General features: G+C 38.6%; 1 protein-coding gene across 2 annotated transcripts; it reads right to left on the bottom strand.

Annotated features, from left to right (window-relative positions):
• Nucleotides 1-1,313: 1,313 nt before the first annotated feature.
• LOC127957973 (ras-GEF domain-containing family member 1B-A) lies at nucleotides 1,314-19,844 on the bottom strand. 2 transcript variants are annotated; one of them, XM_052556721.1, is made up of 14 exons: nucleotides 19,569-19,844; nucleotides 15,441-15,623; nucleotides 14,866-14,988; nucleotides 14,631-14,768; nucleotides 11,437-11,649; nucleotides 11,213-11,287; nucleotides 9,998-10,093; nucleotides 9,466-9,568; nucleotides 7,564-7,643; nucleotides 6,444-6,539; nucleotides 4,787-4,882; nucleotides 4,474-4,597; nucleotides 3,963-4,035; nucleotides 1,314-2,765 (listed from the first exon to the last, which is right to left on the bottom strand). In XM_052556721.1, the coding sequence occupies exons 1-14, from the start codon at nucleotides 19,650-19,652 to the stop codon at nucleotides 2,741-2,743; spliced, it is 1,509 nt and encodes a 502-aa protein (XP_052412681.1). In that variant the 5' UTR covers nucleotides 19,653-19,844; the 3' UTR covers nucleotides 1,314-2,740. The 2 variants fall into 2 exon arrangements, with proteins under 2 accessions (XP_052412681.1, XP_052412679.1); XM_052556719.1 differs by having other exon boundaries at nucleotides 9,998-10,097; nucleotides 11,214-11,287.
• Between the last annotated feature and the right edge of the window lie 1,518 nt (nucleotides 19,845-21,362).

The following is a 21,362-nucleotide window of genomic DNA, read 5'->3' as shown; positions in this document are numbered from 1 at the left end:
AAAAAAAAAAAAAAAAAAATCCTGGCTATGCGTTCTATACTAGACTAACTGAGACTTGTCATGGCACTTGTATACTGTTGTTGTTCTCCTGTTGATCTGACTGCTTCTATTGTTCTCATTTGTAAGTCGCTTTGGATAAAAGCGTCTGCTAAATGATTAAATGTAAATGTAAATGTAAATATATATATATATATATATATATATATATGTATATATATATATATATATATATATATATATATATATATATATATATATATATACACACACACATTAATAATAATACATAGCCTATTACAAATAGATATTTCTGTTACAAATTTATATTACAAAATTCTAGATTTTTTTTTCAAACCATCACATGTTACTGACTCTACTGAATAAATAGAAAGAAATCTGATGGTTTGATAGTTGACCAGTAGATGGAGGCAGAGCACTGATCTATATATGATCAGAACAGTACAATACATCATGGCTTTTAACATTGTTTTCAAACATTGTCATTGCAGTTATTAGAATTTAAATAAATGCATTGTGTATGCTACAGAAATCTGCATATACAATATAAATTGATTAAAGATCCTCGTTCTAAATCAACCACCATCAGAAAATGGTTTGTTCTGACATTTTTGTAGCCCCCTTCTCATCTAAATATACATCACTTGGTGGGGTGCTATCATTCTTCCACTACATGACTCCCAGCTCACTCCAGTCTGTTGATCCTACATGGACCTAAATCCTAAACAAATCTCAGACTGGATAAATGAACATTTCCAGCTCAACCTGGCAAAAAAACTGATTACAGCGTCACTGTTCAGCTGAACAAGTCAGGTCAGTCAGGATCTATGGAGGACTGTCTGACGAGCTTTTACATTGTTACTTTCAATTCATAAAAAAGTATGTTAATACAAATATTTAAAAACATGTATAAAAGTTTTCACTAAATTATTAAGCAACACTGTTTTCAAATAATACGGAGCCCCGCACATGACATACAGGAAAAAACAGAGGGCTAAATCATGCGGAATAAACTGATTACATTATTACAATATCATTTTTAAGTTGAAATAATATTAAACTGCAATATTTAAGTAAGACTACTTTCAAAAATAATAATAACGACGACCGCAAACTATTTTATCATTACGAGGTCAAAAAGAAAAAATTAATACTTCAGTGTACTATACAAACTCATCTCCTTAGAATATTATTCACTTAGCAATTATTTTTAATATGAATATTCTGCATACTGAAAATGACCCTTTCCTGACAGGATTGACACACAAAGACACAAAAACACAATGAGTCTCAAATAGCTTCTTTCCATAGGCATTATTTATTTCCTCTTTTTTTCTTGTTCACTCCATACCACTGTTCATGAGGTCTCATAATCTGCCTGAACGATCAAAATACATACCAATATACAGAGTGGAGAAAACGACATGATATTTACACAGAAAACAAAAAAAGTATGTATTTGTGGAGTTTCCAATAAGAAAAAAGGGACTGACTGACATTAACTTCATATGTGCTAGTACCTTCAAATATTAGTTTTTCCTCATACAAACTTTTATAAACATTATAAAATATTAGATAGAGCACTATCTGATTACTATAAAACATGTACCTAGTACAAAATAACAGAATATAATAAAGCCTGTAAATATCTTTAAAATACTTTAAAACAGTAAAGCAGACGACAACATATTTTTGAAGCCAATAAATAAAATCTAATGAAAATATTAACAAAATAACAGTAATAAAATGTTATACATCATTCAAATGGACTCAAATCCCATCTACCACAGGTGTGATGGGCCTTCAGGTAACGAGCTCATTTTCACTTCGCCACCAGAGGGCGACAGAACACCAGTGTACTGAGCTGCACTTCTAAAAATATCACCTTCATTGTGTAAGAAACAGCATTACAACTGTAACACTGACGAACGAACACCGTCTTTCCATCAACAGTCAACATACGTCTACAGCGAAGCCTTGACAACAAGAAAATAGAGATGGGGAGCTTAAAGCTGCAGAATTATCACAAAAGAGTTTACACAAGAAAGGAATTGACATCTTTATTCACAGAAGCATCCAGTGCATTCGGTAACCATCTTTCAGGGTTAATCACGCACATATCAACGATCACTCACAGAGGTTAAAGCAATGCATTACTCACATCTCATATGCATAAAAAAAACTGACATACACAATATCAAAAAATAGTGATAACATAAATCTATACTTAAATTAATGCTTCAGGTACAATAAAAATACTGGAACAGTACTGGAAGCCAGTACACATAATGCTGGTTTATCATCTTGGTTTTTTCTTTTCTTTTTTTCATTTTCTCCAAACTGTTTCAATTGAGTTTTTACCAACCAGCGGCAAACTCTTACAGTCAATAGAGAAGAACTACAGCATAGACTGGAATTGGTTTGGAGGCAAGCGATATGTCGTTTTCCTTCTGCTCAAATCATGCTTTAAAGACGGAGAAAAAGGAGTACAAAAGTCTGCACAAAGACATGAAATAGCCTGAAATATCCAGTATGAAAGACAAAAAGAGAAGGGCCTTGTAAAGAGATGCTGCTCTTTCCAACATAAAAATGCACCGTTCAGCAAAATATGGATTGTCATCTCCCTTGAAAAACAGGGACACTTCTCACTTTTGGAGGGCGCAAAAGGGGGACACAGCTTGCTTGTCAAAAGGTTCACTTGATTTTGAGCTCCTGTCAGGATCTATGTCCTGTTCAGCAACGAGGACCTGCAGAAATAAAGAAGAAGGAGTTGTTTAATGAATAGAACAGTCAAATACAATTATTCAAAATGATCTCTCTTAAACATGGAGAGGCAAATACACAGAGTATTCAATGTTTAGTCACATTTTAAGGTCAAAAACGTTGTATAGTGTCTGCCTTGTGTGGTGATCCAAGTCCAGTGCCCCACACCTGATAAATCAAGTATAAACTGGTTTCAGACTAGCAATAAAAGACAGCTTTGCCCCTATGGATATTATTCTTCAGCTGGATTGTCTTTTCTTTGTTTCCTGGAGGGCTACTATTCTCAAGCCGAAACAGAGAGAGAGTTGAGTGTGGTGGGGCACGAACTGCTGAGACAGACAGAATCTGGTGCTGTGACAGATCCTGTCGCAGTGAGAAAAAAAAAAAAAAAAAGCAGCCCACCGTTTGCCTCCGCAATCTCGCCTTTCCTCCCTCCCTCTCTCTATCCATCCCTCCTGAGCTGTAAAGCTATCAGGAAACGTGACTAAGCAAGAGCCAAGAGGTCTCATCCTTTCCAAGCACATATGTGTGTGTATCTATCGCTGTGTGATCTTTGGCAAGCATTAATGGAAGATGTTTTTGTCGGTTGTTTATTTAGATTTTTAAATAACTGATCGAAACAAATGTGAGAGCAAAAACAGCTAATGCACTCCTTTAAAAAAACAGTGTCAGAACCCTGTAAAACATGAAGTCTACCCAATATAATTCTCAAGATACCATTTCAGTCATTTAGATTGCATGTATTGTTCCAGTGAGACGTGTAAAAAATAATAAAAATGATTTTTAAAATACGTCATTCAAATAATGTGCTTAAAATTAAGGTTTGTACAAGTACTGACTAGTGAATTTGCATAATTAACAATTGTTATTAGTGAATAATCATTTTTTGACTTTGTGAAGTGTTTCACTGAAAAAAAAAACATTTAAAAGAAGGATTTGCTTACAGATCATATTGGACTCTAAAGTAGTAATATTTAACCACAAGAAGAACATATTAATAATGAATAAAACATTTATTATGAGTATTTTTCAAGGCGTGGACAACTCATTTTAAATTCCCTGATTTCCGTCAGTGACAGTGGGAACCTTTGTTAACTGAATCTGTTCATTTGGAAACAAGTCACTACTCTTCAGACAGGTCAGGAATAATCTCAGCCCTTGATGAATGGTATCATACACACCTGAGAGATTTCCATCTGTCTTTCTCCATGTTGTTCTCTGGTCCTTCACTCTCATACGATGCCAGATACAAAGCTGTTGAGAGATCAGTGAGATGAGACGAGTGTGTCAGCAACAAAAACAAAGCCACCTGTTTTCTTTCTTGAGGAATGTTCTGAACCCGTGTCACTTGGTTATTTAGCGTGACGGCATTTCACACCCGAGGCAATCATGACAAGCGCAATTGTCTTTGTGTCTGGTATCTTGTTTGCTCACTGCGCAACTATCATTAGAACAGGTTTATGACGCGAGTGGCAGAAAATGAGTGTGCAGAAGAGTTCGAGCTCAGACAGGAAGTCCAAACTGACAGTAAAAAAGCAAGACAATGCATAAATGATGTTTAATTAGCAAAACCACTGTCTGGCCTCAATGTTTGCATTTCAGAAGTTGAAATTAAGGGGCTTATAATTGATGTTCGCCACTGCAAATTGTAATTGCAATTAATCATAAACTAGCATTAAAAAACATCCTTACCATCTTCACTGAAGACTGGTGCGGTCAGGAGATACTGCAGGATCTTGCGGTCTCTGTCAAAAGGACACTCCACCTTCTTCCACGTCATGAACTCCATCACTTGTTTGGCCAGCTCCCAGAATTTCTGCAGCACAGTCAAGATTCATTCTGTTAGAAATCATTGCCTAGGTCTCATTTCGCACTGAACTGATGCCCTTGAAACTTCATTTCAACAGATGCATACGTCAATGGACTAAATCTGGATGCTTCCGTTGCTATGTGACAGTGTTTTCTCAAGCATCCTTTGTTATTCAGTAGCTGTGACGGCAGTTACCTCAAAATTGACTTGTCCATTCGGGAGCCTGTTGGCACATCCTTCATTGAGGAAGTAGATGTCTTTAATCAAGAGGCTGAAGAAAGGGATAACAATCTGAAAGGCAAAAAGGGAACACAAGATTACATAACAGCTATAACTGACCAAAAACTAAGAAAGAAACATGCAACCAAATGGAGCAGCCTCATTGGAGTCCATCTAAGTGTTGTCGTCACAGTAAGACTGCACTAGCTGCACAGCTTCTAGAAGCCTACAGGGCACAGCGCAACTGGATCTACCACTCTGGAGCGCAATGAGACATGACACAAGGAAGCAGTCATGTGTACGTGACGCCAAAATATAAACACCGCTGTAGCAAATTTAGGTTCGAAATGATAAACAAAGTTAAATATGTGTGTCAATCCTGTATTCAAAAAAATACAAAAATAAATAAAATGCTATTAACAATTCTAGAAATGTAATTTATTTTACTATATCAATTAAATAATTCCATGCCATCAATATCCTGAAAATCTATTTTTATTTTTATTTAACATTTATTTATTTATTATTTAAATTGTCATTTTTAGCTTAAGCGTAACTGATAAATAAATAAATAAATAGACAGACAAATAGATAAGCCAAAATAAAACTACTGCCATAATTAGAGTACAGTCCCATGTGAATAGTTAACCTCAAGTTCAAATCGAGCTTAAAATAAGCGCAATATCCATAGTGAACAAAACAAAGGGTCAAAAATATGAGCGGTCAAACCAGTTGATGAGTTAAAGACATTAAGAGAGCAGTAATGCATTCCTGATTTCATTTGTTTACAGTGGAAATTCCTGTCCTGGAACATGCACTTATTTTCTCCCATATATATTTAAAGTAACAATACTTGCTAAATCCTAAACACTTCTGATTTCAGGGAAAAACAAGTGACATGGGCCACTGTGATGCAAAAAAACCACGTCCTCCCCACCCCACGGAAGAGAGGGCTAAGCATTCCAGTACTGCTCTGGAACATTCTGTCTCACCCAAACCCACACGGCGAAGATCTCCTCCCTAACCAGTCGAAGATGCAAAAAAATCCTTACAAATGCTGACAAAAACATATCAACAACAACAACAAATCCTATATATTAGAATACTCAAAATAGTTGTGCATCTTAACGAAGAGATTAACAGTGTTGAGTTTCATTTTGGCACACTTAGATGCCGGATGGATCTTATTGAGTTTGCGCTCTGAAAACACTGAAGAGCATCAGAACATTTTGTTAAGTGGCTGAATGCCATGTTTTTATAACTAGAATGGAGCATATTTAGCAGAGGAAACAGAATGTCCCATTTGATGCCGTGCCCTTTGCAAATCATCCTGAAATGACCCACCGTCCTCTACCCTTGTTATTACATAACTCTCGGCCAAAGAGGCCAGGAGCTACCTCAATTTTGTGTAAATACAAAGCTTCTGGACTGGGATCTGCACTTTTAAGCCAATCACTGGAATCTTTTATGTAATGAATGTGATTTTATCATCGTCCTCGCTGCGTTTGTTGCTAATATCAGTCCAACATATCACACTTCAAATGACTTTTTTGTAAGTAAATGCCGCCCACACCCAAACAGTGTTATAAAACCAACTTTCCTATGATTTCTGTGAGAAACTTCTGCGCATTACCTTCTCTCTGCTACTATGAGCAGTGATGGATCTCTGAGTGGCTCCACGCAGCGCTGTTCTGTAGTTGTAGAAATTGCTAGAGGGATCCATCTGGTGCTGCGAATAGAGACAAAAACAGGTTTAGGCATCAACTTCAGGACTTTCCCTGAAAAATGTAGATGTAGTTTCTACAAATAAAAGAATCTAATGAGCTCTAAGCCCATTCAACATGGTTAAGTCTCAAAAAAAGCCACTCTAGTTATAGTTACAGTTCACTTAAACCAGTATAAAGAAGCAGGTTTCATAGATACACTATGGTTCAAATGTTTTTAAAAGATCTCTTATGCACCAAGGCTGCATTTATTTGATCAAAAATAGCTTGTAGTCCTTTTGAACAGTACTCCAAGGCTACATATTCTAGTTTATTGAGGCTATTTTAGGTGAACAAGTAATAACCTTAATTAGGGACTAGTGGTGAATATCTGCAGATTTTACACATTAAAGATTTTGATTCTACAGGGCGTAAGGTCTAAGCCTTTTATCCTCCAATCCTCCACTGAAGACAGAGTGAGAGAAAAGAAAAAGCATTGTGTGTTGAGATCCAAAGGCTGAACCTCCCTCAAGACTAGACATACAGTCCCTATTCACACATCAAAATAGTGAAAGCCACAAGGCGAGACTGAACAATGTGTAGGTGTTTTTTTGCCTACATAAGTCATATATCAAGTTCAAGGCCTCTGCCTGTCTAAAGATAAAGCAAGACCTAAACAAAACCCTCTTTAGACAGTAAACACAGGGTGCAGATTCAAAATGAAAGCCTTAAAGGTCTCAATCTCTCTCAAATTTGGCCTAAACATTTGCACACCCACTCAGAGGGGGAATCGCTGTGCTTCAGAAAAATGATGACACAAAAGCAACAATTCTCGCCCACTTGGGACTAAAATTGGCAGAATATGGTGTCCATATTGTCAGGGGTTTGAGCATCGTGCAACATGAGTCACGGGGATAAGAGCCAGGGTCGGACAGTTAATATGATTAGTGCCATGTCAGCACTGCAGCCCCTACATGATCAGTGAGTCACAGCCACCCACTGCTGTAAACAGAAAAGACAACATCAAACTCAACATGATGAAATGCATACCTCTAGTATATCAAATTTGGCAGTTTTGACTTTGCCCCAGGTCTTCTTAAGCCGTGACACTGGACTCATGTTCATCCCAGCTGAAAGACACATAGAAAGAGACACAGGTCAGCACACCGTTTCCTGTCAGAAGTGCACTTTCTCTATGGCAAATAGAGCAGTGGAAGCCCATGGGCCAACATGAACAATGACATTAGCAGGAGCACCATTTCCCTTCGACAATAGGTGAGGCTTATAAAGCTGAGTCACAGTCAGCACTAACGTCCAGATGAGGTCAGAGTGTTGACTGGAAATCACTTGGAGTGGGTCAACCAATCAGATTTCTCTGTACTGACGACAGCATCATTTCTTGCTAGGTCTTGATTAGACGTTAAGTTACTCGTTTCTGAAGCTTTAAAATAAATTCACCTCTACTACTTTGCTAAAACGCATTCCTTTTATAGTTACGACATTGTTTAGGCTCTCAGTTTGGCCATGTTTAGCTATATATAAAATACACTTTTCAGGATATAAACAATTCTAGAAGGATAACATCTAGTCGCTGTTTTTGTTAACACAAATACACAAAGTTTGTGGTCTGGAAGCTTTTGTAGGTCTCTAAAGCTCAGCAAGGCTGCATTTAAGTATTTAGAAAACAATGGTTTTTTTATTTTAATATTTTTTTAAATGCATTATTAATATTATTGTGCTTAGAAGCATTTCTTATTAGCATCAATGCTGAAAACGTTTTTCTGCTAAATATTCTTGTGGAAACCATGATTTGTTTTGATGAATATGGCTTTGGCTTGAACCCAAATATTTAATGGTAGTATGTGTTAAAAAGTTAGACGGCTTCAGGGAAACAAAGGAATTAACTGATGGATAAGGGAAACATTGATATTTGTAGTTCATACATGCACACATATGCTGTGATCTGTATCTAAAATTCAGTCATTTCAGACGTTTTCTTTCCCAGTTTTAATCCTGAACAATAGCAGCAACATGATCTATTCATCTATAAGAGAGCCATCTGAGGCTTTAGTACCATCAACAGTCTGTCGATAGGAACAGGTGTCAGGCCCAGAGCTAACATGATACGAGAGCAAGTGATCGTTCAGTTCTAGCCACGCACTGACGCTCCATTCACGTCACACAATGTACGCTGCCTCCAAAACACACAAGCAGGAGTGATCAAACTTTCCCATGACTTGTTTGTTCTCTTTCAGTGACTTTAATATCAGCGCTCCATCTCCAGGGAGAGAGGCTTGTGTAAGAGCCCCGGCCCGTGGGCTCGTCTCCAGGGAATGGCCAGGGAAAGGACAGCTGGTTCCACTCCCTCCCTCCCACAATCCCCCTCTCAAAGAGTCTGTCCCTCGCTCAGTCTATTGGATTGGTCAGCACTGACCATCTGCCTGAGGGACGCAGCTCCCTCGCTCCAGCTTTCACTCACACAGGCTGAACAGCTGCTTCTTCTCCTGGCTCTATCCACTCCTGTTCCCTTACCCATAATGCCTCAGGCACAGGCCTAGGTGAGTGTTTAGAGAACTGACTGAGTGAATGATTAATGAAGCTAATCATTATTTTATTATATTATTGAAGGTAAAATGTACTATATATTATCAGAAGTCTAACATAAGCACAAAATTGTTTATTATTATAGATTATTGAATAATGGATGACACGGATTAGTGAAAATGTGATTCATTATCTAAACCTTGACGCATAGCTAAACAAACACACAAATTAAATAAGATCTGTGTATAAGAGGTTTGACATTGTTTTGTGTGTTAAGCGTACAAGAGCAGGGTTTAGAAAAGCAAACCAAATCCTGCCAAAACAGCAAACTGTATTATCCAAAGTGATTTGTGGGGAACAAAAGAGCTTTCTGTAGCAAAGTCTTGCAAGGGACAGGAAAACACTCACTAATGATGGCCATGAGCGAGTTGAAGTTGCCAATGTTGAAGCATTCTCGTGCCACGTCGATGAAGAACTCAATGACTCGAGCCCGATGTTTCTTCTTTACAGGCTGCAGGAGAATATCAAGCAAATATTTTTAATAACACCAAAAAGTGATATTTATAACAATCCACTTTAAATACTCAATACTTTAGGAACTTTCATGATATGAAATCTACTGCTGCCTACACCACCATTCAAAAGTTTGGGGTCAGTAAGATTGTTTTTAAATGTTTTGAAAGTCTTATGATCACCAAGACTGCATTAATTGGGTCAACACCAAAAAAAAAAGGATAGAAAGAGAAAATTTTGAAGTATTTCAACAATCTGATGAAAAAAAAAGAACGGAATGACCTCGGGAACCGACTGAATGTTTTGAAAGGTGGTGTATATTTTTATAAGGCTTATATTAAATCACATTAGAATCACTAATAGTGCAACAAAACCTATAGGAATTTAAGTTTCTGGATGATTCATAGCAATAAAAGCAGATTATTACCATGCAGATCTCTGTCGCCACCAGGTAGCTGAGTCTGTTGAACCACTCCACATAAGCCTCCAGGTTACTGGCTTTTTTGTGATCGCTAAAGCATCTCTGCAAGAATCAACATTTCAAAAGGGTCAGTATCATCATTCAATTACAGTTGAGGCTTGAGTTTTGGTCAAGAGCTTCATTTAGGACATTGTGCCACAACGTTTTCCTGTTTATTTTTCAAATTGTCTTTATTAGGGATGCGCACTTTATCTGTACCATACTGGTTATCTGCCAATATCAGCATTTTTTTTTATCAGTATGGGTACATTTGATTTATTTATTTATTATCATCAGACTTGCACAGATTCCAAATATCAGCTATTTTAACTCTATATCTATCAGCCAGAATATTAGCGTTGGTGCATCTATTTTTCATCCTAATTTCTGAGCTCTAAAACGTTTGGCAGGAATGCAAACAGTTCATCATTGGTAGAATATTGCTCTTTAAGTGAACTCAAAGAACTTTGCATGCTGGGATCTGTGATTCCTACAGTCCTAGCCGAAGAACAAAGATCTCCGAGATGACTGATGATCTCCAACAAAGCACATTCAATCAGAGAGCTTGTTTACCCTGCAGACCCTCCACGCTCACTGGGCCTTGTGCTATTATTCGTTTAGGGAATGTATACAGACACTTTGTCTGAAAGCTTGGGCCACTCTAACCCTTCATTCCTCAAATTCCTATGGTCTGACGGTGCCGTCCGTCACACAATACCCAATCCACCCTACTCTACTTTTGACGGACAACATCAGAGAACCACAGCGGTGCACAAGGACCCTCTGGAGAGACGGCGACCAGAACAAAAGAGAAAACTCGCACTACTATCGCCTTGACACGGGCTGTTGCCTAGCAGCCCAACAGCAATGGGCATTACGAGGCAGGGCTGAGTAAACTTTTGGCAGGTTATTGTGAGAAACCAGTTGCTAGGCTTTGACCACAAAAGGACACCATGTGGAACATGAGGAGGGAAACTTGGACGGTGATAGATTAGACGAGGAATGTGCTGTGAATGCTGTGTGAAATAGGTGACACCTCACTGAACCCGAAGGTTAGTGTAAACATTGTGCGTATTGATTTGTTGGAGTCAGATATTTGTTGTAGTAAGCGCAAGATGTGACGTTTGCATTGTATATATTTTTAGTTGACCTTGCGGACCATAAACAGGAAGGGACTGTTACCTTGTCGTTATCAAGAGGGTCTTTCTGAACAAGCGCCTGAATGAACTCCTCTGGACCGATGTAGCTCAGTCTTTCCTGAAAAATGAAGATGATGTCAACTTAACCTTTGCAGTTAGTCCAAAAGGTCAACCTGAAAATAACTGCACAGATTATTGATTTGGTAAATAAATCAAACCAAACCCACAGTGAGGTGAGGAATGTAAGGTCATGTCAGTTCCACTCACCAGTTCAATGTGTGTGAGTTGCTGTGCCAGGGTGAAGGGGTCGCTGCAGATGGTCAGAATGTCTCTCTGGATGGACTGAGGTTTGGTCTTCAGCACAGTTAGTCTGTCTGTCACAGAGGAGTTAATCTTGGCTAAAGCCTCCTCATACTGACTCAGTGTGGTGAGCTTACGGATCAGCGTTTGTGTCATCTGTTGCACCGCCTTGCGATAGAGCTGAAGAGAGACGGGGAGACAGAAGATGTGGATTTGCAACCATGCATTTATTGACCAGAATGACAAGGTAATCATTCATTTGAAAGACTGACAACAAAATGTGTCCCACGCTGATAAGGAAGCTGAGGGAATGCACAACGTATTTGCCCTGCAAACATCTAATGGACCTTTCCTCTTGATCGGTCTGCTATGACGGTGGTGCTGCTCTCAGGGTCTAACGTTTCAACATAGGGTCTTGAGTATGTTATATAAATGGTTAACGCAGGCTTACGAAACAGCAGCACTTCATTCATGTCCTTCAAAGGTTCACAAGAATCCTGAATGCCGCCCACATCCCCTCGTAACACAAGATGGGGTCGAGTTATCTAATAACAAGAGCCTGACACAGTTCTGGACTTCTGTTGCGTAAGGAGAGGACAGCAGCGGTCAACATCAGTCAGACAAGAATCTACATCCTCTGCCTGCTTGACATCAAGAAGACGACGGCACGCAATTAATTTAAAACAGACTACTTAAAGGAAGCCGTACCTAAACTTGTTACTTAAAGGACAATAAAACAAACACATTTTATACTTCACTTCACTTCAAGGTCCACCATATGCTGACACATTATTTTTAGCAGGAGTTCTTGGTGATGGCTGCTTGACATTTTGAGCGGCAGATCAGACAACTCACTTGTTGTGGAAAAATAGAATAAATAAAAGCTGCTTTTGTGCTGCCTCCACTTTTTTTTTTTTTTTAACCCTGGCATGAGTGTGCGACAGCCGTCCACATGGCACAACCTTACCGTACAGATCACTCTGGCATGGACACACCACACCCAGGTCAAGGGTGAATGCTCTCCATTACTTTCCCAATAAACAGGATTTGTGCAAAAGGTGTCCAAATGTGCACCAAATGGCTGTGTCTGCAAATGCACAACTGGGCCCTGCCTTTCCTATACAGAAAACCACATGCATAATGACAATCTTTGCTGACCAGAAGCCTGAGGACCAAATTGTGGTCTGGAGACAGATGTTACGGCATCTATTCTCAGCTCCTTCGCTGAAAGCAAGAGATCTGTGACGCAACTGCCAGTAAAAAGACAGAAAACAGCAGGTCAACAAACTGCTGGCAAACTCTTCAGGGCCACTGAGGTCTAGGAGAGGTCAAAAAAATAAAAGGCCTAACTGGAAACCACTTCATAGTGGTCTTGTTATGATGGGCTGCAAACACTGGACAGTACATTGGACTCAGATGGGCTCATGTCTAGCTATAAATACACCCATTGTCTATTGTGTGGCTCTGACTGCTGTGAATACCACGTCAATGTAGAGTGCTCCACTGTAACAGACACTCTCATTAACAAAATTCACGTACAAGTACATGCCGTTCAGATGGCGGGAGAAAAACATAATTACATGAATGAGATAATACAGTCAACATACTGATGGTATGAACCATGAATGCATTCTTCACACTATGAGACACTCTTTTCATGCATAGATACAGATCTACTAGACAGTCATATCTCAAAACGCAGATTACATTTGTGTCGCCTACCTAGCAAATGTAAAGATTATAAAGATACTTTGAATGGAGAAAACATGAAGTGGTCACACTGTTAAAGAAAATGTTTGATCCACATCAAGATGTAAAAATAGTAAATAAATAAATATAATAATAATAATTGAATGATGCTAAAAAATGTTAGTGTAGAAATCTTAATTATTAAAAAAAAATCAGACAATTGTCTTATTTTGATACTGACTTATAGCAAAATAAATTTTAATAAAAAAAAGTAAACTTGCTCATCATATAAGAGGTGTATTCAGGTTATTATATATATAAATTGCATTTCAATGTTTTTCAAATAAATGCAGGTCAACTACAGACCCTAACAGTTATAGTTCTCCATGTTGTTATTTTTTTTTTGTGTGTAGATGCCGTCTTATTAGCTTATCACCCTTTCACTAGATTGAGGAGGCGGTGCAACACGCACACATTTCCTCTACGAGCTTAGCGGAGCCGCAGAAGGTCATCGATCTCCTGGGTCGGGATAAAGCGGATCAATTGTCACACATGTGTTTACTATACAAGCTACCAGAGGAAGAGTCCTGCTTGTCTTTTCAAGTTAGTGAAACCCCATTCATTTAAATCTGATGGAGCGATGTCCATCTTAAACAGTCTATTCTAACTAGTGCCCTGTTGTTAGTCATTACACTAATGCTCGCCAACCGTGTGAGATGACTACAGCGAGCTTCTGCAAATCTCTTTTTATTTCACTGTACATTAACTAAATCAAGAGTTCGCAACAGGAGGACTATTCAGATGTGTACATAGAGGGGGAAAAAGGGACGCTTGAGGACAACACTTGATAAGAGCACCCAACTTTATCCAGATTCAACTTCAGTTGATAGTCGTAAAAAGGCGTGTGTGTGAACACAAAGGAAGGACGATTACTAGATGTAAAATAAAATCTAATCATGTAACACAACCACTGCTGGTTTTTGTGTCTAGGAAGTAATGTGGTGAAAAAGTCCCTTTGATAAAAAAAATGCTTAGCCAGTAACATGGTAACAAACGAGTCGACGCTAACAGAACTATTTAAATGCAGCCTGTTGAAAAGCACCAGTGAAGACAAAAGCAGCTAAACAAAAGAGCTTTCTTCTCTCTCCTCGTCAGAGAGCTTTGGAGTAAAGAAATCTCACCCCCTATTGCTCAGGTGTTGACACTCACCCAAAGTGTTACATCCTATGTCTTAACCAGATGAATGTTAAAAAAGACATGCTAAAGACATATAAAGGTGTTTTACACTGTCTATGCTAATAGTGGTACTAAAGGCATAAAGAAAAGCTAATGTCTTTGACGCAAGTGTTCACACCTTTCAGGTGACTATTATTTTAAAACGGTGTTGCCCTTTAGCTGACATTTCCTCAAGAATGCAAAACTCATTGTTTCCACTGAAATTATATTCCAGCACTTGAAAATGGCAGACTTACTTCATCTCCAGTACTCAGACGATGTGTTAGTTCCTTCAGGCTCTTCATCATCCTCTCATCCCTGAAGTCATAGGGAAATGTCTCCGTCCACTCAGTCAGCAACTGCAGGAACTTGGGAGCTATTTTCCTGACTCTTGCCTAGAGATTAAGTTAAAAACAAAACAACATTGTAATTGCAAATTATTGTCCTTGGATCTCACTTTGTATGACAATCAGTATAAAGACATTCTTGTACCTTATCAGCCTGAGGATCAGCGAGTCTCTGCTGCTCCACACACAAATGGCACACTTTGGACATCAGCTCATAGGGGTGAATAAAGAGACGGGAACTGAGCAGGAATGTGAAGATGTATGTTCTCTGCGAGTAAATAAAAATGAGATCAATGTTGGTGCAACAATCCAAATCATTAATATCCGTTTTACATTATTCAAAACCAAACTAACATTGGACAAAGCTACATAAAATGTATTTAGATTTCTGGAAAATCTATCTGGTGAGCTAGACTACTCCTCAAAAGGATTTAAACTCTTACTTTAAATAAAGTACTTTGAAATGATACAAAGGATTTATGTCTCTTTAGATCAAATGAATGAATCCTTACTGATTAAAATTAATTTCTTTTTAAACCACATTTTTGAGCAGAAGTGCACATTGCTAAATTATAAGTTGAGACCAATTGCAAGTCATGTTTGTGGTCTGTGTTCAAAAAAGAAATAAATGTGAGATATAAAGCTGAGCAATTCATATTTGTTTTCAATACTCAAAATCCAATAAAGTGAATTGGCTTAATAGCTACTTTACATACTCACATCAGGATAGTAAGCCACTGTAGGGACCAAGTGCTCAATTAGAGCCTCCAAGGACCCTGACACCAGGTTGTTTTCATGGTAATACAGGCCTTCATAGTCCTCTTCCTTGGCCTTATAGAGATTCTTGTTGTAGCCATTGGACCCATACATCACTGGAAAGGGTGGTGTTTGAGGCATTTTGTCCTGTTGAAGAATATAAAGAAACATAAGCCTGAGGAGCCTAGCCTAAGCACAAATACAATCAAAAACAGACATTGATGCATGAACTAATTCGTTGATGCTCAGCTTCCATCCTCAACTGAAAGTTTTGTTTACCTCTGTGTAAAACACAAGGTCTCCAGTATCATTATAGGAAGCTGAGTGGAAAATTACTCTTCCTCGGATGGACGACTCGTGGGGATGAATATGTCGCGATTAATCTCAATGTGCAAACACCTTCCCTGATTGAGCCTGTGAGAACTTGAGTTTAACCTCCATTCGCTTCATATTTTAGACCCTCGCTGGCTCTAATCCACCATAATAGCAGCTGAACATACCGCCGGTGGGTTTCACTCACAAACACCAACAAATTAATCTTCATGGTACTTTTACCTCACGTGGACGTACAACAAAGAGGCTCTTTCAATTATGGGTTGATACAAAAAACATAATGACCTAGGAGATCTAGTGCTTCCGAAAAGAAGGATTCTTAATTTCCCCCTCATAACCAAAATGTGGCCCATTACAGATGAGAGTCCTATGAGTCAGCATTAGCTAGAGGTGATAAGCAGCCAAAAGCAGTTCTTCACCCACACAAAGAGCTCTGGCTCACATTGCCTGCCTCTCTCCCTCCTACTTCTGTATCTTCCAGGCTCATGTGGAACGGCAGAAAGTGAGTTCTGCACATGTCAATGCATCAGATAATCACGCGGGCGGCTCCAGCATGCCAGCACGAGCTTCTGTGCCATTTCAGAGCTCAGCCCGTGACTTTAAGTGAGATTCCTGGACACCGCGCATATGGGCCCCTCAATAGAGGCATTCAGAGCTACGGCAAGGGGCGTCAAGGGACACCACGAACAATGTGCAGCCCCAATGGCCGCCTGCCTATTCAGGCCTGCAGGCGTTTGGGTGCCAGATTCGGACGGAAATGCACAGGAGGGAGGGGGTGTCATACGATGAGGTATATTCTCAGTCCACGGCCCCCCACAGAGACCTCTTCATAAAACCATAGACATTAGCATCAAAATGGAGGCCCAAGAGGTCAAGGCAGCAAACGCCCCCCTGCGCATCTGCTTTACCATGTGTTACACCATATGAACACATCAATGAGATAAAAAGCAAAGGAAGGCCAAATGATGTCAAGAATGACTTTGTGCTCATCACCAGAAATGTACCATTTTTCAAGTCCTTTATGAATGATGCCTCTGGGAACCGTGCACGGTTTTATTCTCTAACTCATATTCTGTAACAGAATTTGCCAGAATTTTTTTAGAAAACTAAACCTCTTTTTGTGTTTGACAAAGCAGCATTGAATAAACTCTACTTTTGTCTCATTATATGGCCCAAAATCACCCGACACCCATGCGCATCTGCCCATGCAACCCTATTAGTGAAGCCCCCAGGCCACAATGCAAATCTGCTAAAAGCTAAAACAGAAAAAGTCAAAGCCCTTTTAAACTCTCTAGGCGCACCAGCAGCTGCTCGACTGAATTCTGTAAACGAATAAAACAAAGCTGAAGCTGATTAGTAGCAGGGATTCTGGATGTGTTTACTTTTTGGTTGCAGGTGTCAAGTATGGCCAGCCACATGTCCTCTCCTCTGTCCTGCTTAAACAAACACGAAGCACAGCCTTCACCACAGGGGCTGTGTAGAATATAAGCAAACAAAAAAGCCCTTGCTTTCACACAATTACTGCAATGTTTTCGCCAGAGCTTTTATTTGGCATCCTTGCATGGCTGCATTTAGAAGCTGGAAACATTCCGTCCCACTCACATGTTGACTGTATTGTTGATTACGGTGTCTCAAGATCAAAACGGGCTTCCTCAAGCGTAAAGCAACATTTAAGTAAACGCTCTGATCTTTGGGGTTCCCACACCATTTGACTAATATATTTCCATGGTTTTACTGGAGAAGGATTTTTTTAATTCTTTGTATATTTGAATTGCACTCACAAGTCAACAAAATAGAAATAAATGATTCTACGAATACTACAGACATAGAAATGGAAATGTCTTTCCAAGTGAAAATACATTAAATAGAATTTTTATATATAATTTAAACTGAGTTCGAAGTTATGTTTCAATTCATAGAATATTTATTTAATAAACAGAAAATACATTTCAATCTAATAATATCCATGATATTTCCATGACTTCTTGAGATCAGTTTTCATGGAAATCACACTTTTGACATTCCTTGATATTTACAGGTTTTCAGTGGCTGTGGGAACCTGGTCTAATGCAAATGTAGAGGTTAAAACAACAAACCCAAACGTTCTGGAGTGTTTTGAAACTGCATCCTCAACAAAAGGGTGTGTTGTGCACACTGGCATAATATAAGGAGCTGTTAAGTTGTTGTGGCAGTCTTGTCTTTAAAAGGTCGCTTCATATCAAATATATAAAAACAAATATGAAGGAATGATCACTACTGTGATGACAGAAAGAAATGACTCCCACTCACATCTCTACAAACAAATGCCTGGTGTATGGACCATAACACAGTTCCATGTAAATTGACAAATTACTATAATGTTACGAATATGATGAAATGAGGAAATAAACATGTCTGTTCATAGCGCTGTAATAGACACCAGTATGACACAACATTGTCGGCTTTCGATAAATTCAACAAAAGGATCAAATGTATCCCTGGTCTTTTGGTTTCTGTCAAAGTGGGTTAGATGTTAGCCTTGGGAAACGAGCAGGTGTGTGTCCGTGTCTGTGTGTGTAAGACGGTGGGGGAAGGGAGCTATAGCTTCACTGAAACTACTCCAGTGTGTCTTGAGTAAATAAAGGGCTTGGCTGGCGGGACAGATTGGCAGGGCATAGTGTCCTTCCCACAGTATCACAGAGGCATAGTCCAGCCAAATCACAACAAACTGATGCAGATCAGCATTTCAAAACAGAATCAAATTGTGTCAGACACTCTTCTTTCCACAATCTCGACCAAATACAAACCCTCATTTTGATTTAAAAAAGTACAACAGAAGACTGTCGATATCACTGAGTAATCAATTAGATAAGACAATCTGTTTAAGCCCCAAAATAGCTTACTTATGGAGAGGAACACATGGGTAATGATCATCTGAAATCAACAAGGGAATATCAGCAACAACCCTTCAGTTTCCACACCCACCCACCACAAGACCACTACTGCACTAATATATGAGAAATGAAAAATGATTTCCCCTGTGAATACCCTCAGCAAACACTCAAAACTCCATAAACCTGGCATCTTCATTCTGCAGTGCAAACCATCAGTTTAGTACACACCATGCACATAATTTTAAGCTAATTTACTGTAAAATTCCCTCTTATATCCAGTTTTTTTCAGACTGTGGGAAACTTGTCTGAATTACCATTTAACTAACGTTAGTATTGATGTAACTAGCAAGCTTAATTAACATTACAATCCTTCAGTAAAATATTATACAGAAAACTAAGTTACCATGTAATACAAAACAACATGCATTTAAATTAAATTATCAATGAAACCAATTTAACCACCAAACTAGTACACCAGAAGTCTAGAATAGAATATTAAATCCACTAACAATATCACAAATAACCAATAGTACATGGCAATCATTCATTTCCATGGTAACATGTATCAAAATACATGACAGCTTGGTTGTGTTTTAACGTTGCATGTTTTACATTGCATATCACTTGTAAGAACTCACTATCAAGACCACAATGTTAAGTCTGTTAAGACTTAAGTCAGTAAGACAGAAGGTGAATATCGTCAGCACATAATATTCGTTTGCATGTTTATATGCGAGTACTGACTCTGCCTCCGCTTGCGCGTAATGTATTGACTGACGTACACTGAGCAGGTCGTAATGTGGAATAAAATCATAATGCATGCAAAAACCAAGCCGCGTATTGAATGCATTAATCGAGCGCGTTAAACATTGCTCGAATTTCTCACCTCCAAAGGCACCGAGACTCCGCTGTAGATCAGCCCTGCAGAAGTTTGGCGATGAATGGCTGTGCGAGATGAACCTCCGGACATATGACAACAAGCTTCAAAAAATGATTCTCAAAACATTGGAATCTGAATAAAAAGTCACGCTGCGTATTCCTATGTCACACGGATACCGACTGTGACACTCAAGCGCATGATACTTATAAATATATCCAGGCAGTATGTGCGACGTGCTTCTCGCTCACGATCTCAAGCAAGTGTGTAATGCTGATCCACTGAGTGAGCGCGCGAATAGTAAATTATAGTAGGCTGCGACGTAGATTCCGAAACAGCCAATCAGCGGACAGCACCAGACACCCGCGTGCATGTCAGCGCGCGCCCATCAGTCTATACTTGAAAACGAAAACATATTGGAATTTCACTAAAAAAAGACGACTGAAACAAGAACTAAATGTCTGCCTCAGCGAAAATCCCCTGAATATAATCTTCATGGTTAACGTTACTTAAAAGTCCGCTATTGTGTCCTGAAAGATAGCGGTCTCATTTGAATCTAGCAAGACTGATGAATTTATTAAAAAATGCATTTATTGATATGTTCAAAATTTACATAATATTAAAAATGTTAGCATCATGGGCAGAGCAAAAATGGAAATATTTGTGGGAACTCAATATCATTTATCATTTATATATCAAAATGTTTGTGGGAAATGTCTTAAGCTGATTATACATGGGGCAACTGTCTGAACAATGTTTTTTAGGCACTTTCTCACTGAGACTGGGTAACAAATTTCTTTCTGGATTCTCTAGATCAGTAGTGGGTCCTGTGTCTCACCTGGTTGGTCCTTGATGGCAACATTAAACAAAGCTGCCCCACAACATTCCTTTATCATTAGCTTACATTTTAAAGACAACAACGGATAACACTATAGGACAAAGTGCTAATATATTTAAGATATTTTGGTAGGCCTATAGCCTATGTAATGTTTACCTGCATTGTCTTTAGCTTAATTTTAAATAGGTTAAATTAAATCTGAAACACACTATATACCCATCTCATTTTCACTGATACTGCAGGAACCCCACACTAGATACTGCAGTGAATACCTGAAAGAGTTCACAGAGAGGTTTTCCCTCTCTCGTTGCAGGTCAAGGGGCCGAGAGTTCGTCACCTCTCTCACCTTTATGAGGTGTACTTAATGGGTTTCAGCAGCATGTTCTAACAACAACAAATTGCCAGAACAAAATAATTCATCTGATAAACATGAAGGTAAGAACATTGAGAAGAAAAATGTGAAAAAATAAAAATAAAAATAATGAAAACTAAATCACAAAGTTACTTAATGTGATAACTCAAAAATCAGTAATTCATGTCTATGCATATTTAAGAAGCAGATCGTCCTCTCTGGGGTTATATGCAGTAATGGCTGGCTGACTGTACATTATCTTTCAGTTATATTTTTGTAAATGTGTGTGTGTGTGTGTGTGTGTGTTAAAGTATCAAATGTCTTAAACAGACCAGCACCATAAAATCATAAATAATAACAATATTAATAATTAAAAAGCAAACAGAGTAGCACAAATTTGTAAAGCTTTAAAATAAAAGACATGTATGAATCATCTTAAAATCTGCATCACAAAAGACTCTTTAAACAATGTGTGATAATTAGGTTTCTTCATGCCTTTGACAACCAATCTGAATAAAATCTGAATATGGGGACCATTATGTTTGAAAATAACTATTCACAGATCTCACATCTTGACTAACACCTCCACAATCGGCCCACAGTTATGTAACCT

Source organism: Carassius gibelio, chromosome B5 (genome assembly GCF_023724105.1).
Source record: "Carassius gibelio isolate Cgi1373 ecotype wild population from Czech Republic chromosome B5, carGib1.2-hapl.c, whole genome shotgun sequence".
Taxonomy (NCBI): domain Eukaryota; kingdom Metazoa; phylum Chordata; class Actinopteri; order Cypriniformes; family Cyprinidae; genus Carassius; species Carassius gibelio.
Note: the sequence above shows the minus strand (reverse complement) of the source record. Positions and strands in the feature narration are given on the sequence as shown.

Excerpts from the sequence above, each read along its gene's own strand:
- LOC127957973 (XM_052556719.1), bottom strand. The coding sequence starts at position 19,652 with ATGTCCGGAGGTTCATCTCGCACAGCCATTCATCGCCAAACTTCTGCA. Across the intron at positions 10,098-11,213 it reads GACCCTCTTGATAACGACAA|GCAGAGATGCTTTAGCGATC; the intron begins GGTAACAGTCCC and ends ATGTTGATTCTT. Across the intron at positions 2,766-3,962 it reads GACAGATGGAAATCTCTCAG|GTCCTCGTTGCTGAACAGGA; the intron begins GTGTGTATGATA and ends TTATTTCTGCAG.